We start from the raw sequence: 15,494 nt of genomic DNA, 5'->3' as shown, positions 1-15,494 counted from the left end.
AGCACCAAAATCAAGAGCGGCACCGGGGGGGATTGACGTTAACAATACTACAACACCTGTCGACATAAACAAACCCCTTTTTCATAGGCCTCACATCGTATGTCGACAAAAGCGTGATGCAAGTATGTATTTGAACGGCCACTTTTTAGTAATAAGAACATGGTAGACTGGGACTGACATACTGTATATGGATTGTCGGCATAAGCAGGTTCCACTGTACCTAGTTCGATGCGCTCGTAATCTGAGTCAAGCAGGAAGGTGCGAAAGCGGTTGGACACATAGTGATAGGCCAAGAACTTCAAGTAGTACTGGCTGAACTCAAACTCCATAGGGAACTGGAGATGAATCTGAGGACAGAGATAAGCAGTAACGCAGATTAAAAGCTATTCATACAATCTTTCATCTTAGTAGTAGTCTATTGATGGTTAGCTCATAATGCATGCTACTACTGAATTCCTGTGTGATCTACGCTAAAGTTGGACAGTTGACGGTATAATGCTTGTAACAATGCACATACTTGATGCACGCAGTCGAGGAACTGCAGGAAAACAGGGGTGAACCCGCTGCTCTGGCTTCCTAACGTCTGTGCGCCACGATGGCTGAACCTGTGACCGAATGACAGCCACTCCTTCTCCACGAGTAGCCGGAACCCGTCAAAGGTCCTGTAGTATGGATCGGACAGCAGCTGGACCAAGGATACCACCTGCAGACACAACACGTCCGCATTATGGCGAAGGGTGGTGGAGACAATGGGAGTTGATGAGTTGATAATGAAATAAATAATGAATCTGCAAACCTGGGTGGTGACATCCCAGCCGTCCTCCAGGCTGACCATGACAGACGACCCCGTGTCCAGCAGCTCCACCACCAGAACTGACACCTGCAGCACCCTGTGGAGCTGCATGCACACACACATTGCACAGACTCCATTGTTTAAGCTCTAGTAGCCAGCAATCATGGAGATCAATCGTTACAAATCCTAGCAATGATCAAGGCAGTCACTAACCAGCGACATCCACTCTGACTCCTCCAGGCAGCGCAGGAAGTACACGCTGGACTCCACAGTGGAGCTCGGCATACAGGCCTTCATCAGCTTCTTGAAGCTGTTCTTCACCTGCCGCACGTCGCACACCTCGATGGGGACCACCTCCCACTGTTGGAATGAGTCCTGCTTCCCGCCCTGAAAAGACGACACATCGCAGTCCCAATTTTAAAAAAATCTTGATTTTTGCATCGAAAAAAGAAGCGAGTGGCATGTAAACGATAAAACCATCACATTTTAAAATACACACACTTTCTTTTTTTCCCGCCTTTTTAAAAATATATATACACTGCTTAGCAGACGTATTAATTTCAGGTTGAATTGGTATCGGTATTGTAATGCTGGGGTAGGGGACCTAGAGTCATAAAAGCCACATATTTTAAAATGTATTTCCGTGACAGCCATACAATATTTTTTAACACTGAATGTAACTAAATGCATGCATTTTTAAGCACAACCAACAATTTTAGAATATAATATGTTTTTAATAAGGTTTTATACTGATGCTAACCAATAATAATAATACAATTCTTCTGACCATTACGCGACTTTTGGTGCTTTTGCACGGTACTCCTCATCTTTCTTTTTGCCATCTTCTTTGTCAAAAGGGTTTGCTCTGCAGAATTAGCTGGCTGATTTGATTAAAGGAGAGAAGTTTTACGTCTTGACCTCTCAATGACCCGCGTAGGCTACCGCATTATCCAATAATAATCATGTTTTGGTGTCTCTAACCCGGAAAATATAGGAAGGATAGCTGGCATTGGCTCTGGCCACCCGAAAGAAGATAGATAGAAGCAGAAAATAGATGAATGGATTAAAATGCATGAAAATGAACGTTATTTTTAAAACAGTGATATCGATAATGTTTTACTTTAAAGCGAAAAAAATAACATAGGGAGCAGAGGGAGCTCATGAGCTTCCGAACTCATCATGACAGTGTGAATATCTGACAGAAAATGAAACTGAATCCACATTTTTGCAAAGATTTTGGCTTTTAAAGGCTTTTGATCAGCTGATGAACAGCCTATTTCGCTTTAATGGTTATTTCCAGTAAATTGCTTACTCAAAAATGTTTTGTCTCACACCCATTTATTCTTTTTGCAATGTGAAGCTCTGCTTAGAACCTCCTTACGATCCAATAGTCCAACTGGTCAATCCAACTTTTCAACTGGTCTTAAAATTTGGATCAGGAGTGTATCATTTACGTTACGTTTTTTTTTCTACACAGCAATTAATTGAGGCAATGCATCAATTCGCACGAAGGCCACTATTTGAGGAAATAAGTTACACAGTTAAAGATACAGTCCTCCCCTCCTGAGAGTGAGTTTTTATTGGTAGGCTTCGCTAGCTCACCTTGAACTGAGCCTTGTCTCCAATGATGTAGAGGTAGGCCTTGTGCTGGCGGAGAAACAACGCCTCGCTAAGTCCTCCGTTGGGCTGCGGCGACTCTTTCCCGGCGAGACGTGTTCCCACATCTGGGTTGTAAGTGCTGAGACGCCCGCTGCCTCGGATACTACCCCATTTACCTGCCACACACAAATGACACCACTCGAACCACGACAGGACAACAGGATCACGACATCACAGAATTTATCCTTTAATTTCAGTCGGCACTACGCCCATAAACCTAATAGCCATGCCGTTATTATATAACAACCCAGATCAATTTGCTACATCTAGCTAAAAGATGTAAATCTCACCCACTGGACAGCCAGAAGAATCAAAAAAGAAATGAGGACAAGGACATCGACATTGTAGCGCTGCAGCAGCAGCATGCACGTGCACTCACACACAAAGCAGAGCTCAGATCAACACAAAACAGTCATGACATTGAAGAGACCATTAGTCTGGAGAGACGACACACTACCAGGGACAACGGCAAAGACACTGAACGCTTCTGTTTAAGAGATTTGATTAGTTAGACAGTAGTGGGTGGGAGCGATGGCGTGGCCTACTGTACCTCTGGTAGAGTTCCTGGCCTTGCCAGACACTTTGGGCTGAGAGAGGGAGATGACTTTCGCCCTTTGACCAAAAGCTGAGGTCAAATGACAAAGATCAGACTAAACGTGAGCTACAAGGGATGCATGAACTTGTGGTGCAGCTCCAGCAACATCACTCCAGACCTCACTCAACTACTTGGCTTTCAACTAATTCATGAATGAATGGCTTTGAACTCTAACAGGGAAAATACAGTGGAACCCGTTTATGGCAACAACCCACCTATTTCCAACTCATCAAGCCCCATTCCACCTTGTTCTTATTACGGTGCTAAAAAAGTGCCTGCTAAAGTCGGCGTCGTGCTTTTGTTGACACAAAATTTGAGACTCTAAGGGGTCATTTCTATGAAACACGGTCCGTTTATGTCGACGTGTTGTACTATTGTTAACATCATTATCGCGCGGCAACGTGAAACGACAACAGCGTCATAACTATTTTCTCGTTAAACAGCATTAAAAAATGGCTACAGTGACTTCCTCTTCAGCGCAAAGTCAGCTCTGAATAGAAACATGGCAGTATTAACCTGGATTCTACAAGAGCAACTATCAAAATGCATTAACATTTTTTAACATTTTTTTTAGTTTGTCAGCCACTAGCAAAAAAAAAAAAAAAATGCATGTACGAAAGCTTTATTGTCAATATAGTCAAGATTTACGTGGTGTTTACACTTGCACACATTTTACCTCCACATTGTCCCGCAATTTACCGTGCCAATGCGTGTCATTTATTTTTTTATTTACGGCAAGCGTGAAAAGCGTGAAGACTAGATTGCGCACTGTTTGCATTCTGTTTACGCATAAATTACGCACTTGGCACGAAATTCATGACCGAACATGTGCGCATGGGCACAAAATTAGCATGCTCCCGCATGACTTATTTACACCTTTTCAAGTACTGATTACGTCTAGTGCACGACAATAGTACACACGACGCGCATTGTTCCCACATGGCTATGCATTGTCACCACCACTTCCCGCATCCGTGAAGCAGTCGTGGCATTATTGAGTCCCGCTGTGTCCCATGTGACGGCATGCAACAGCAGGCATCGCTCCTAACTTCATTGATTCCTCTGTTTGCAAGGGACCTTGGAGACGTTGAACTCCATAGAAGAAGCTCAGAAAGGTAGTCTATTATATCTCACAGCTGCAGAAAGACAATGCACAAAGAGCAGGAAGGAGGCATAAACTAGAAACAAGGAGGCACGGACATTGTGGGAGAGGGAACTGCTAACTAGACGACATCGCTTTGGGCATTATGATCACTTATTGACAGAAATTCACAAGCAAGATCCAAGAGGCCACAGAAATTACTTGAGAATTCCCCCCGACTTGTTCCAAGAGGTAGTGGAAAAGTTCAACCATCCATGTGAATGAGACAAGCTGAGACACACGGTGTTACGCACCGCCCGTATTGGTTAGGCATAGGTTGCGGTGCGTTGTGTTCACGACTAGTTCACGGAAATTATGTGCGCCACAAATTTTTAACATTTCAAAATTTCTTTGCGCGCAGGTACACAGTCCCGCACAGTTTATATGCCACAAAATTGCGTACCACTGTGGAGACAAAATGCGTGCCAGTGTAAACGTGGCTAAACAACCGAATTACCGCAGCAGCTCTGCTAGATAAGAGTATAAAATATCATATGACAACAGAATGTAAATAAAAATCTGAACAAATGTAGGAAAACCATGTCAACAAACTGCCTTAGGCTTAAAAATCCTTTATTATCGCTCATTCTCCTTATGTCTCTGACCAAAGTCACAAATTCAGTATACTATTTTCTGTTTTTGTTGGCGACAACAGCCGATGTCAACACAAGTAGGCCTGTCCGAGGGGCACCGACTAAAACAGGTTCCACTGTAACAGGAGCTGCCTGCTTTCTGCACAAACACACAAGTCTCACCTCCTCGGCTGAACGTTCCAGGTAAGTCTTCCTTAGTGCCCATCACCTGCTTCATCAGAGCGCCAATCTTTGGCTGCCGCAACTTATCTGATGAGTCTGTGGGGAAAAAGCCACAATCAGCAAGGTACTTGTCATTGTATAACATGTTAGTTTTCTATTTTCTGTCACCCACCTGATGCATTCATGTGGGTGGAGGTAAAACCGCTGAGTGTGTTCCTGCCCGTGCTCTCGCTGTAAGACGGCATGGAACTGATAATGGCCTGCAGGTATTTCTCCTGCTCCAGACTGGTGGAGTCTGTCTGTGAGGGCACTGCACACACAAACACAAGGTCAACAAATGCTTTACAAGTGGCTAGTTTCTAGAGTCCTCCCTGTCAATTTTCATATTGATCCAGATTGCACACTGCCAGCAATCCTTATTATTCAAAAGTGACTTTTTAATGGCTGGTAAAAAGCTTTGCTACACATCTTAAAATGACAGTCAGCTACAGATGTGCGAGCTGTAGGCTTTATCTTTTTCTTCGATGCATAGGTTAACCTACCATGGTATTGCTGTTAAAATGGGGAGTGTAACGTTAGCACTGTAGCTCACATAGCTATGCTAGTGTTGCTAATATTCGTGTCCTCCTGTCTACTCCTTAATGTTACATTGTTGTATGTGATCTATAGCATCTATTACGTTGGACAAGTGCATAGTTGCAGTGTATATGTAAAAATTACGCTTGTCGTGTTGACAAACACAGTTCATGAGCATTAAACATAGTGTGTTCCCAGTAGTGCGTACCAAAAGAATTTTTAAACGGTCTAAATTTCAGCATCAAGGCTAGATTTTGGGCAACACAGTTTCAGTAAGCTACTGTAAAAAAATATAACACGGGACCTTTAATTATTCAATTATATTAATTATTAGTCTTATCACAACACTAACTGGGGGTCTGCTATTACAGTTGAGTAATATCATAACATAAATGTTTAAAAATCCTGAGGCATGTAGTTAAAATGTCACCTGCAGTAGGGGCATTGGAAGACTTAAAGAAGCCCACCACCCCCTTCGCATGGAGGCCCGCAGAGCGCAGGAGGACAGCCTTTGTCCGAGAATTCCGCCAACATACCACAGGGAAGCGGTTTTGGCGGTAGCAGCGGCAAATTCTCTGGATGGTGGAATCTGGGATGCTCTGCGGGACAATGAGCAGGCCGGGGTAGCTACGACGCAAGAACACACATAGGATTAAACACAAAAAACACCATGCGACCTAATTCCTTTGTATGTGTCGCTCACCTCCTGCAGACCGTATACATGCGGTTAACTGTTGAAATTCTAAAGGGTTCGTTCTTGGAGCGGGTCAAGCTGTTGCTCAGTGTGCCCAGCCCCAGGCGCTGGTAATCGCGGCAGCACGCTCTCTCCACCACGTTGCTCATGGTCTGTCTGTCTGAAGAGCGTATGGTGGAGGAGAGCGTGAGGGAGCTCTGATCCACCTCTTCCGAGACTGTGGAGACACATTTTACACCAAACAACACTTTATTAAAAGAAAGGCTTACGACAGTCGTTAAATAAGGCAGTGATTTCCAAACACTGTGCCTTGTCACATTAGCGTGCTTTGAGAGATCATCAGGTGTCACAGGAAATTGTCCAATTTCACTTAATTGGTCCAAAAACAATTGTCTATTTACTACAAATGATATATTTTTATTTATCTATCTATGCCAGCCACTTATAGTGACAGGCAGAACAATGAAATGTTCATCCACTAGATGGCAGAAGGCACATAATTAACCACATTTTTGTTTGGTGGTGTGCAGTGAGATTTTTCTAAAAGGTTGGGAAACACTGAAATTAGGACTGAAAAAGTGAATTTCCTGTGAAGCTGCTACCTGAAATTTCATCCTCATCCAGCTCTGACTGGAAGCTACTCCTATTCTCCCAAGTAGGAGGGGCGTATTTCTTCTTTGTCACATACTGCCGGCCGATGGTCCTCTTGGCGCTCTTCACCAGGTTTTTAGAAAGTGTCCTGAAAGAAACCAAGAGGTCCTTGAAAGGTCCGAAGTTACATTTGTGTATACATGTGATACAATATGAGCATGTGAGCAGCTCTAATAGAGCAGCACTTAAAAATTCAAATTGACGCATAAACCATCAGGTCATACTTGAGTGACTGGTTTTTGTCCTTTGTCTTGTGCTCCACGACCAGCTTGCCACTCTGACCCACAGTGAAGGCGAAGGTCCCCTGCACATGCTGTGGGTATCGTAGCTTGTGGATGTGTTTCCTGAACACTTCCGCCAAGTCGGCCGCAACCTCCTCGTCAAAGGCGATCTTCATTAACTGCAGAAAGACCATGGGCATTGTTAAAAAAAAATTAAAAAGGACTAAAAGGTTGAGATTGAGCATACAACACAAGTGCAAGAGGATTCTAGTACCTGGAATGTGCAGGACCGTAGCTGTAGCCCCTCCAAAGCAAACTGTTCCATAGCAGCATTGACAGAGATTCTTTTCTCCTTGGTCAACGAGGCGATGGGGAACGAGCGAGTCACCACCTGCTCCCCCACTGCAAGAGGATGCATGTTTAAGTATCCTAATATAATGTGGCTGTAATGTACAGGTGTGTACAGTACAATCTCTCACCCAGTGGGTCCGTGGGAGTGCCCTTGAAGATGAGTCGGTAGGTGGTGAGGAAGATGGCTCCCTCTGCAGGGAGCAGAGGTGGGCCACCTATCAGCCCCGTGGCCTCCTCACGCCCATCTGGGATGAGGTGAACGCGCATACCGTCCATCACCAGCTCCTCCCCTGCCAAAAGTGTTGGCCTTAGCAGCTTGGGCTGGATGGAGACAAGAGAGAGAGAGGATAACAAGAACATTAATGAATACAGAGGAACATGAATTAGGCCAAGGGGAGTGAAACTATAAAGGACTCCAGAGAAGATTGTTAATAAATTACATGATACAACTCCATTCAATCTTCAAAGGATGCAAACATGCACGTATAAAATATTTTGGTTTAATGTCATGCTTTATACAGTAACCATGTAGATGTGGACTGTTGTAGGAATGACTACAAAATATGGATGAAAAGTAATGTGGGCTAATATTGTAAGTAGGGATGCTCCGATCAATTGGCCACCCATAAGTACCGGCCGCGGTAAAGCATGTGATCGGCATATGCTGTTCAATGCTGATCACAAAAACCAATCAGCTGTGGCAGAGAACATTGCGTGCAGTGTATTGTCCTGCTCTAATGTCTCGCGTAGCGTCCCTGTGTCGACAATACAATGTGGGCGCTTTAAGATGAATTAATAGTATGTGTTACTGTTCCCTTTTTCCAAGTTCAGTGCCCTTCATAAGCTTTCTATGAAAAACAATACATAACATCCATCCATGTTCTGCACCACTTGTCCTCACAAGGGTTGCGGTTATGCTAGAGCCTTCCTCAGCTGTCTTCGGGCGAGAGGCAGAGTACACCCTGGCCAATCGCCGGGCACATGTAACAAAAAACAATTTGCAGTTGCATTCACACTGATGGATAATTTAGAGGCTTCAATTAACCTAGCGTGGATATTTTTTGAATGTGGGAGGAGGCTGGAGTACCCGGAGAGAACATGCCAACTCCACACATGAAACCACAATCTCCTGACTTTGAGGCTAACCACTAGGCCACCGTGCGGCCCGTAATATAATATGTATGAATAACAATATAAATATAACATGTTTATATTATAACATGAGGCTGTCTCTTCTCTAGTGAGATGCCAAAAGCTAAACTACTGCCACACATGCTGTTTCCTTACCAACTGTAACAGCTTGTATTGCTGTAAGTTACTGGTATAAATTTGGCTTGCATGGAGCTCAGCCTCCATCCCTCTCCAACACAACAATGGACGGCACCCTTCAAAATGAAGGCACGCACGTTAACGCCCGCTGCAAAAGCGCCGCAAAAAAAACCCAGCAAACCAGGTCGAGCAATATCACCCAGCATGCTTTTGCTCAGGCGTCCTGTGAGTCACACGCCCCAGTTCCATACCTGCCGTGACACTGCGAATCTGAACGGTAGGGATTGGTGGAGAGGGAAGTAGGCGGGGCTGGCTGGGGTTGTTCGGCATGGCCTTTCTTCAGTGGAGCGTAAAAATAGGAATTGGTTACCTTTTGGATCGGCGGCAGTCGTTTACTCTCGCGGTGGACTGCGTCTAACGTCTCGATGTGCATCTGAACGATATCTGCAGGCAGGCAATAGAAGCATAAGTACAAAGGACTGACTAATTCTCCCATGTCTATTTAGATGGATGCCAGTGTGTACCTGGTATCATGGTGTGGAGAGCCTTCAGGTGTTCGTTGGTCACGCCGCTCTCATTGCACACTTTGTCTACGAAGCGATTGATGAAGCGCACCACCGAGTTGGCCACATCGGAGCTCTCTGCATCTTCAAAGCCGCTCTCTGTGTCGTAACTCTCTGCCATGCTTCCTGCAATACTAGGGGAGAAAAATAAAAAGGGATCGTGAACTACCATGATATGAAAGCTATATGTTTTGCGTAGAGTGTTTACCACGTTTTACATTAGATACCCGGGGAATGCTATGACAGTCATCCTGTCTGTCATCACGATCTGACGATGATAAGTGAATTTCCATGAAGTTGGATTCAATATTAATAAATAGAATAATTGCATAGTTAGAGCATAAAAAACCCGTTTATGACTTTTTATGTTTTGGACCATTATTAGAACCTTCTAGAAATGAAATAACACCCCTATAGTCACCTTTAGACTCCTATTATTCTTTGTTTACATCACATTGCTCAACTGTAATGCGCAGGCTATGGTATCACTGCAGGCACACAAGAGATGGCTACTGCTTTAAACGTGGCATGCTACCGAGCTAATGTAGCCTCCAATCTATTTATGCTAACCTTAAGAAAGGGTTTCCAACTGAGTGGGGAAGAAAGACAAGGAAAGAAGCCAAAAACCTACCACTTCCACACGGAATGGGAGGAGAACTTTTGTAGACTTTGTTAGTAGTACTATCAGTGATATCATATAAATAATATTGCGGTGAGACAATGCCTACCTGTTGGTTACGTAGCTGTTGCTGACACTCTCCACGTCTCCGAGACCTGAGCTCCTGAGCAGGCGGTTCTTGCTGGTGTCCAGCGGCAGCAGCAGATAGCTCATCCTGTTGGCGTAGTGGATAGCCTGGCTGAACACGGTGCTTTCCTCTTTCTGCACTCGCTCCGTCTGCATTTCCTTGCCGAGCGTCGGCCAGAGGCGGCTCTGCTCCGACGCCAGCTCCAGGGCGCTGATCTCTCGCCCACTGCCCGATCCCTCCTGCTGATCCTGAAAGGAAATTATATTACTAATTTTGTTCATGATGGATGAACTAATGAGCAAGTGACTGATTCACAGGTTGGGAAAGTCAATACGTAACTGTGGAACCCGTTTCAGTCAACACCCTTCAGACTGGCTGACTGACGTTGACATAAGCGGTTGTAGACATAATCAAAATCAAAATTAGTCATTGCTTGCACATTTACTTGTGACGTTGGCCAGAGACATAAGGAGAATGTGTGGTAATAAAAAAAAATATATTCTCACACAGCTGTACTTCTACACGTATTAAACACAGCTTACAGAGATGTGATGAACTCTGTCTTCCGTCTCCAAGTAAAGTGCCCTAATGTGGTTCTGGACATCGCTGTAGAACATGGCTTCCCAGAATTGCATGTTGGTCCACACCATGTGCTCCTGGACGCAGCTGTAAGCAAACTGAGTGATGCCTGCCCCCAGTTTCTGTCAATAACGACAAAGATATAACAATGACATACTGTATGTACTTTATTTATCCCACAGCGGGGAAATTTACTATATATATATATATATAGTATATATATACTATATATATATATATATATATATATATATATATACGAGGACAAATCTCAACTTCATTAGTAATAGTATGGCAATAATGGACAGGACACAATGACAGGACCAAACAACTTTTATGAGCTCATGATCAAGCACACTGCAGAGATGTAATTGGTAATTCATACAGGAAGTCAATAAAACAGGTGGATGACAACTTGGCTTATAGGTAGTTACTACTGCAAGCAAGACCTACAGTATACACGAGGGGTTTAACGAGACACCCAACTCACGAGACGAGACGATACACGGGATTGGGTCCATGAGAATGAAGCGAGACGAGATTTTAACATTACTTTTAAGAGAAGTACAATGAAAAAATATGACTGGACTAACAAACTTTTTTATTTAAACCAGTCACAAAACACTGCAGGTACGTTTTGAAATGTTCATTGTCCCACAAACTGACGCTAAACAATATTATTGCCAACATTTTTTGAGACCAAATAAACCACTGTTATGATAATATATATTAATAACAAATAATAATATATCATGATAATGCAATATTTCCTTTAATGTGTCTTTCCCTCTGAAAGATGTGGAATTGTCGTCTGTGACACGGATTTTCTCACAGGAAATTTGTACTGTCTGTCAAACATTTGCAGCACTTCTTGAAATGCTGGCTTTTCAACTGTATTAAAGAGGAGCAGTTCTTTTGTGATGACTTTTTTGAATGCACACCATTTCGCACCATTCTGTTTGTATTTACTTTGCTGACCAAATGTCTCTGTGAGTGTTGACTATCGAGGCAAAGGCCCATCATTTTTATGTTTAGTTTTTCTGCCAGATTGGAAATCTTGGTCGGGTGAATATGTTTGAGGTAGGCAAGTTTGTTTTATTCCCTTTTATGTTGCTACCACTTTCGAATGAATTCAGCATACTGGCTTGTTCGTGCCTTAAACTTTTACGTTACCTTGCACTGCTCCTCAAAAAGCTCTACTCTTTTGCTGTGTGTATGCTATCGTGTGATTAATTTATTTATTTGTGTTGCGAGACCTCGTGACACCTCTCGTAAATACTGCTTTCTTGCCTGTGTATGTGTAGGTATGGCCTCGAGAGGTGACTTAACACTGCAACTTGACCTTCGTGTATGTCACAACTACTAAGGATACATTTAAAAGTCATGATATCAACTGTGTTCTGATTCTTGGTGACTTACTCTGCAAAAGGCTGTGACCAATGGGAGAAGGGCAGCTGCAATACCATGTTCATCCATATGCGAACAGTCCTGAGTAGAAGCACAATAGAAAATATATACTGCATTTACACAGAAGAAAACCCAGGGTATATGAATGGCAAATCCACCTGTACAGTAGGAGTGGTAACTGACCTGTAAGGTGCAGTTCATCATGCGGACTATGTAGTCGAACTGCTGGTCGTCCAACACTGCTCGGTTCTGTAAGACGTGCTGATTGAGTTCTTGGGTCAAACACACCCGAGCCGCCCGACCTTTTAACGCCCGAAGTACAGCAGGCATCAGCTGCAAAAGGAATGGCACAGCAGCAGAACAGCAATATGTTAAGGCCAGACAAAGATTAAACGAGTTGGCCATAATGACAAGAAGGAGTCAAACCTAACAACCCTGTACCAACCGTCAAGCATGGTGGTGCTAGTATCATGCTCTGGGGCTCTTTTGCTGCCAGTGGTACTGGTGCACTGCACAAAGTGGATGGGAGCATAAAGGAGGACTACCTCACCTAAACAGCTGACACTTGGACACAGTTGGGTGTTCCAACAGTGAAACGGTCTAAAAATACACATGTAAACGGTTTCAAAGCTGGATAAAATTAAGTTTCTGGAATGGCCTTCCCAAGCCTCAACTCTGTACAACATTTGTGGACTGTGCTTAAAAGCCAATCAGTGCCAGGAGTTAGGCCGAGTTAATCAAGCATTAGTGGTGGTATATGTAGTGTTCCTTTGCTCCATCACGGTTCACCTTTTGCGGACTCGCTGTTTCATGCAATTTTTATGAGCCTGGCCCTTTAAGAAGAATTGCTTTGTGGGAAGTTGACTGTTGTAGTTCTGTGCTGTAGCACTCCGTGGCATCTCTCTCTTCCCTCTCTCTTCTGTCTTCACCGCCCACTGTCTTCTGCGCCCTGATTGGCTGTGGACCATTGTCAATCAATCTCCTCTGTGCCGCCCTGCTGTGTCGCCTGTTGTGTGATCGCTAGCAAACAGCTTGCAGTCTTTGTATGTTTGCAAGTTTCTCCCTGACAAAACCCACAGTGTCGACGAAACGTTCTGCACTCAAAAGGTAGAGGAAGCCAACCGTCGCACAAAAAGTTGGACTTCTGGACATGCTGAAGGAATGAAGAAGTCACGCGGCTGTAGGGCGCCATTATGGAATAAATTCATCTTTGGTTCGAGGAGGAGGAGGTCGAAGAAAACACAACCACAGCAACTATATGTTTTAGGACAAAGAGGCACGATCATAGGAGTGAAATATGTGTGAGTCACTTAATAACTTCTTATGTCCAACCTTGTAGGTTGACCATTAAAATTCAAAAGTATGAAGGTATGAATTTAGAGAGTGTTTAAACAAGAGAGAAATGCAAGAAAATGTTGATGCCTGTCTGAGAAAAGCGTGTGGTGAGGGATTTTAAAGCCTTAAAACATAAAAAATAATAAAGTTGGCTAATTAGCAGATTTCATAGGCTATTTTGGGAACCTATCCCCCACGATAAACAAGGGCACTGTACAGTATGTATGTACAGTATGTATTAGAATCTATATGGATACTTTTGACCTTGTGTGATGTGATGTGATGTATGTTGATCCTACAAAAAGAGCGGTTCAAAATTGATATGGCATTCTTTCATTTCATTTTTTTTTTTACAAGTTTAACCACGTTTTGCTGCAGAAATCCCTAAACTGAAGAAACTACTGAGTCATCATTACCTTCTTGGCCTCCAGCATTTTGTTCTCGAAGATGTATGTGATGCAGTTCCTGACAACCTCCAACCTGCGGGCGCTGTTGGCCATGACGTTGCTGTTCCGGTCCACAATGTCCCCTGTGGAAACGTGGCAGATGTGATCAGAGACTCATTTATCACTACGGGACTTCAATGAATCCCGTTAAACACACGCTGAGAGAGAGCGCTGACTTGAGGAGGTGCAAAGTGCACATGAGCTGCAGTTTTCACCAAAACACAACTTTAAAAAGTGTTACTTCCCCATTTTGGAGGGTGGTGAAAACTTACCCAGTGCAGGCCCAGATGGCACCATGCCCTTGACCTCCGCCTTGACCACAGGCGGTGCCGACTTGAGCTTGGCGGCAGCGTGGTCGATGAAGAGCTGCACTGCAACTTCATCCAGCACGGGGAAAGGAGTCTGACTCTGTATAGTATTCTGGCCGTTTTCTGATGGTCGCTGAACTTTATGCATGGTCACTGCTGGGTAGGGATTTTCCTGGAGTGTTGGGAAAAAACAAGAACAATGGTTACACACAAAAATACCTCAGAAAAGTGGCATTAGTTGCAAATTTTATATGGAAACGCACATTTTTAAAGAGCTGCTCAGCCAACTCCTTGATATGGTTCATGACTTTGCGCGGACAGGCCTCCTCTTGTCGTATTCTCTCCACCTCATTGGCTACCAGCTGTGGAAACAAGAGCTGAACATTGCTTTCTCCATCGTAAAACACTGATACACGTTGCATTGAAAGTATGGAAACTCTGGAGATGACAACAAACTAATTGGCGTTGCAGTTCAAATACAAATCTATGATCAAAGACAACCACAGCCATTGGAAATCTACCAAAATGATTTATACACTGGACATATTTTGAGTTATGTGATTTTTTATCAGGTGAATTGCTATTTGTTAGCTGGAAATGACAGAAAGACTGTATGACCACGCTCTCGCAAGACTTATTTACACCTTGTCAAGAACTGTTTACATCTAGTGCACGAGAATAGTAAGCACAACGTGCATTGTTCCCACATGTGTATGCGTTGTAACCACTGCTTCCCGCATCCGTGAAAGAGTGATGGCATTAATTGGACCCGCTGTCTCCTGTGATACCACGCAACAGCAGGCATCACCTCCTGCTTCATTAATTTTTCTATTTGCAACGGACCTACAAGACATTACAATCCAGACAAGAAGCTCATGCAAAAAATAAAGGTGGTTTATTATCACGCGGTTGCAGAAAGAGCAGGACGGAGGCAATAAACTAGAAAAAAAGAGGCACGGACATTGTGAAAGAGGGAATTGCTAACTAGAAGACATTGCTTTGGCATTATGATCACTTATTAACAGAAATTCACAATGGAGATCCAAGAGACTACAGTAATGACTTGACAATTCCCCCCGACTTACCCCAAGAGGTGGTAAAAAAAAGTTAACCCATTCATTTGAATGAGACACACTTTGACAGTTCACGGAAATAATGCGGGCCACACATTTTGAACATTTCAGAATTTTCTTTGCACACTGGCACGCAGCCCCGCACAGTTTACACACCTGTTTACGACCAATTTACTCATTGGCACGCAAAATTTCACACCACTGCGGGGACAAAATGCATGCAAGCGTAAACAAGGCATAACACTAATACCTTCCCCTGTCCCCCTCATTCTTTGGCAGTATTCTTTTCTACCATTGTAACTTACATTTTCCCAGTCTCTGGCGATCGTTTA

The 15,494-nt window shown here is 43.7% G+C and overlaps 1 protein-coding gene across 5 annotated transcripts in view; it reads right to left on the bottom strand.

Moving 5' to 3' along the window:
* The window catches only part of sbf1 (SET binding factor 1), a 54,149-nt gene that overhangs the window by 4,849 nt on the left and 33,806 nt on the right, over nt 1–15,494 (bottom strand). For 4 of the 5 annotated variants that reach the window (XM_054800115.1, XM_054800116.1, XM_054800118.1 and 1 more), the window contains 23 exons: nt 14,353–14,451; nt 14,054–14,261; nt 13,752–13,864; nt 12,184–12,333; nt 12,013–12,081; nt 10,557–10,715; nt 9,997–10,262; nt 9,230–9,402; nt 9,076–9,149; nt 7,565–7,757; nt 7,360–7,487; nt 7,089–7,264; nt 6,816–6,952; nt 6,223–6,430; nt 5,950–6,146; nt 5,116–5,253; nt 4,944–5,039; nt 3,003–3,077; nt 2,396–2,568; nt 1,007–1,180; nt 797–898; nt 518–703; nt 221–347 (listed from right to left, as the gene is read on the bottom strand). In XM_054800115.1, coding sequence (XP_054656090.1) covers nt 221–347; nt 518–703; nt 797–898; nt 1,007–1,180; nt 2,396–2,568; nt 3,003–3,077; nt 4,944–5,039; nt 5,116–5,253; nt 5,950–6,146; nt 6,223–6,430; nt 6,816–6,952; nt 7,089–7,264; nt 7,360–7,487; nt 7,565–7,757; nt 9,076–9,149; nt 9,230–9,402; nt 9,997–10,262; nt 10,557–10,715; nt 12,013–12,081; nt 12,184–12,333; nt 13,752–13,864; nt 14,054–14,261; nt 14,353–14,451 — 3,421 coding nt within the window. The remainder of the gene's footprint in view (nt 1–220; nt 348–517; nt 704–796; nt 899–1,006; nt 1,181–2,395; nt 2,569–3,002; nt 3,078–4,943; nt 5,040–5,115; nt 5,254–5,949; nt 6,147–6,222; nt 6,431–6,815; nt 6,953–7,088; nt 7,265–7,359; nt 7,488–7,564; nt 7,758–9,075; nt 9,150–9,229; nt 9,403–9,996; nt 10,263–10,556; nt 10,716–12,012; nt 12,082–12,183; nt 12,334–13,751; nt 13,865–14,053; nt 14,262–14,352; nt 14,452–15,494) is intronic. The other variant, XM_054800117.1, reaches the window with a different exon arrangement.

The sequence above is a fragment of the Dunckerocampus dactyliophorus genome, chromosome 15 (genome assembly GCF_027744805.1).
Source record: "Dunckerocampus dactyliophorus isolate RoL2022-P2 chromosome 15, RoL_Ddac_1.1, whole genome shotgun sequence".
Taxonomy (NCBI): domain Eukaryota; kingdom Metazoa; phylum Chordata; class Actinopteri; order Syngnathiformes; family Syngnathidae; genus Dunckerocampus; species Dunckerocampus dactyliophorus.
Note: the sequence above shows the minus strand (reverse complement) of the source record. Positions and strands in the feature narration are given on the sequence as shown.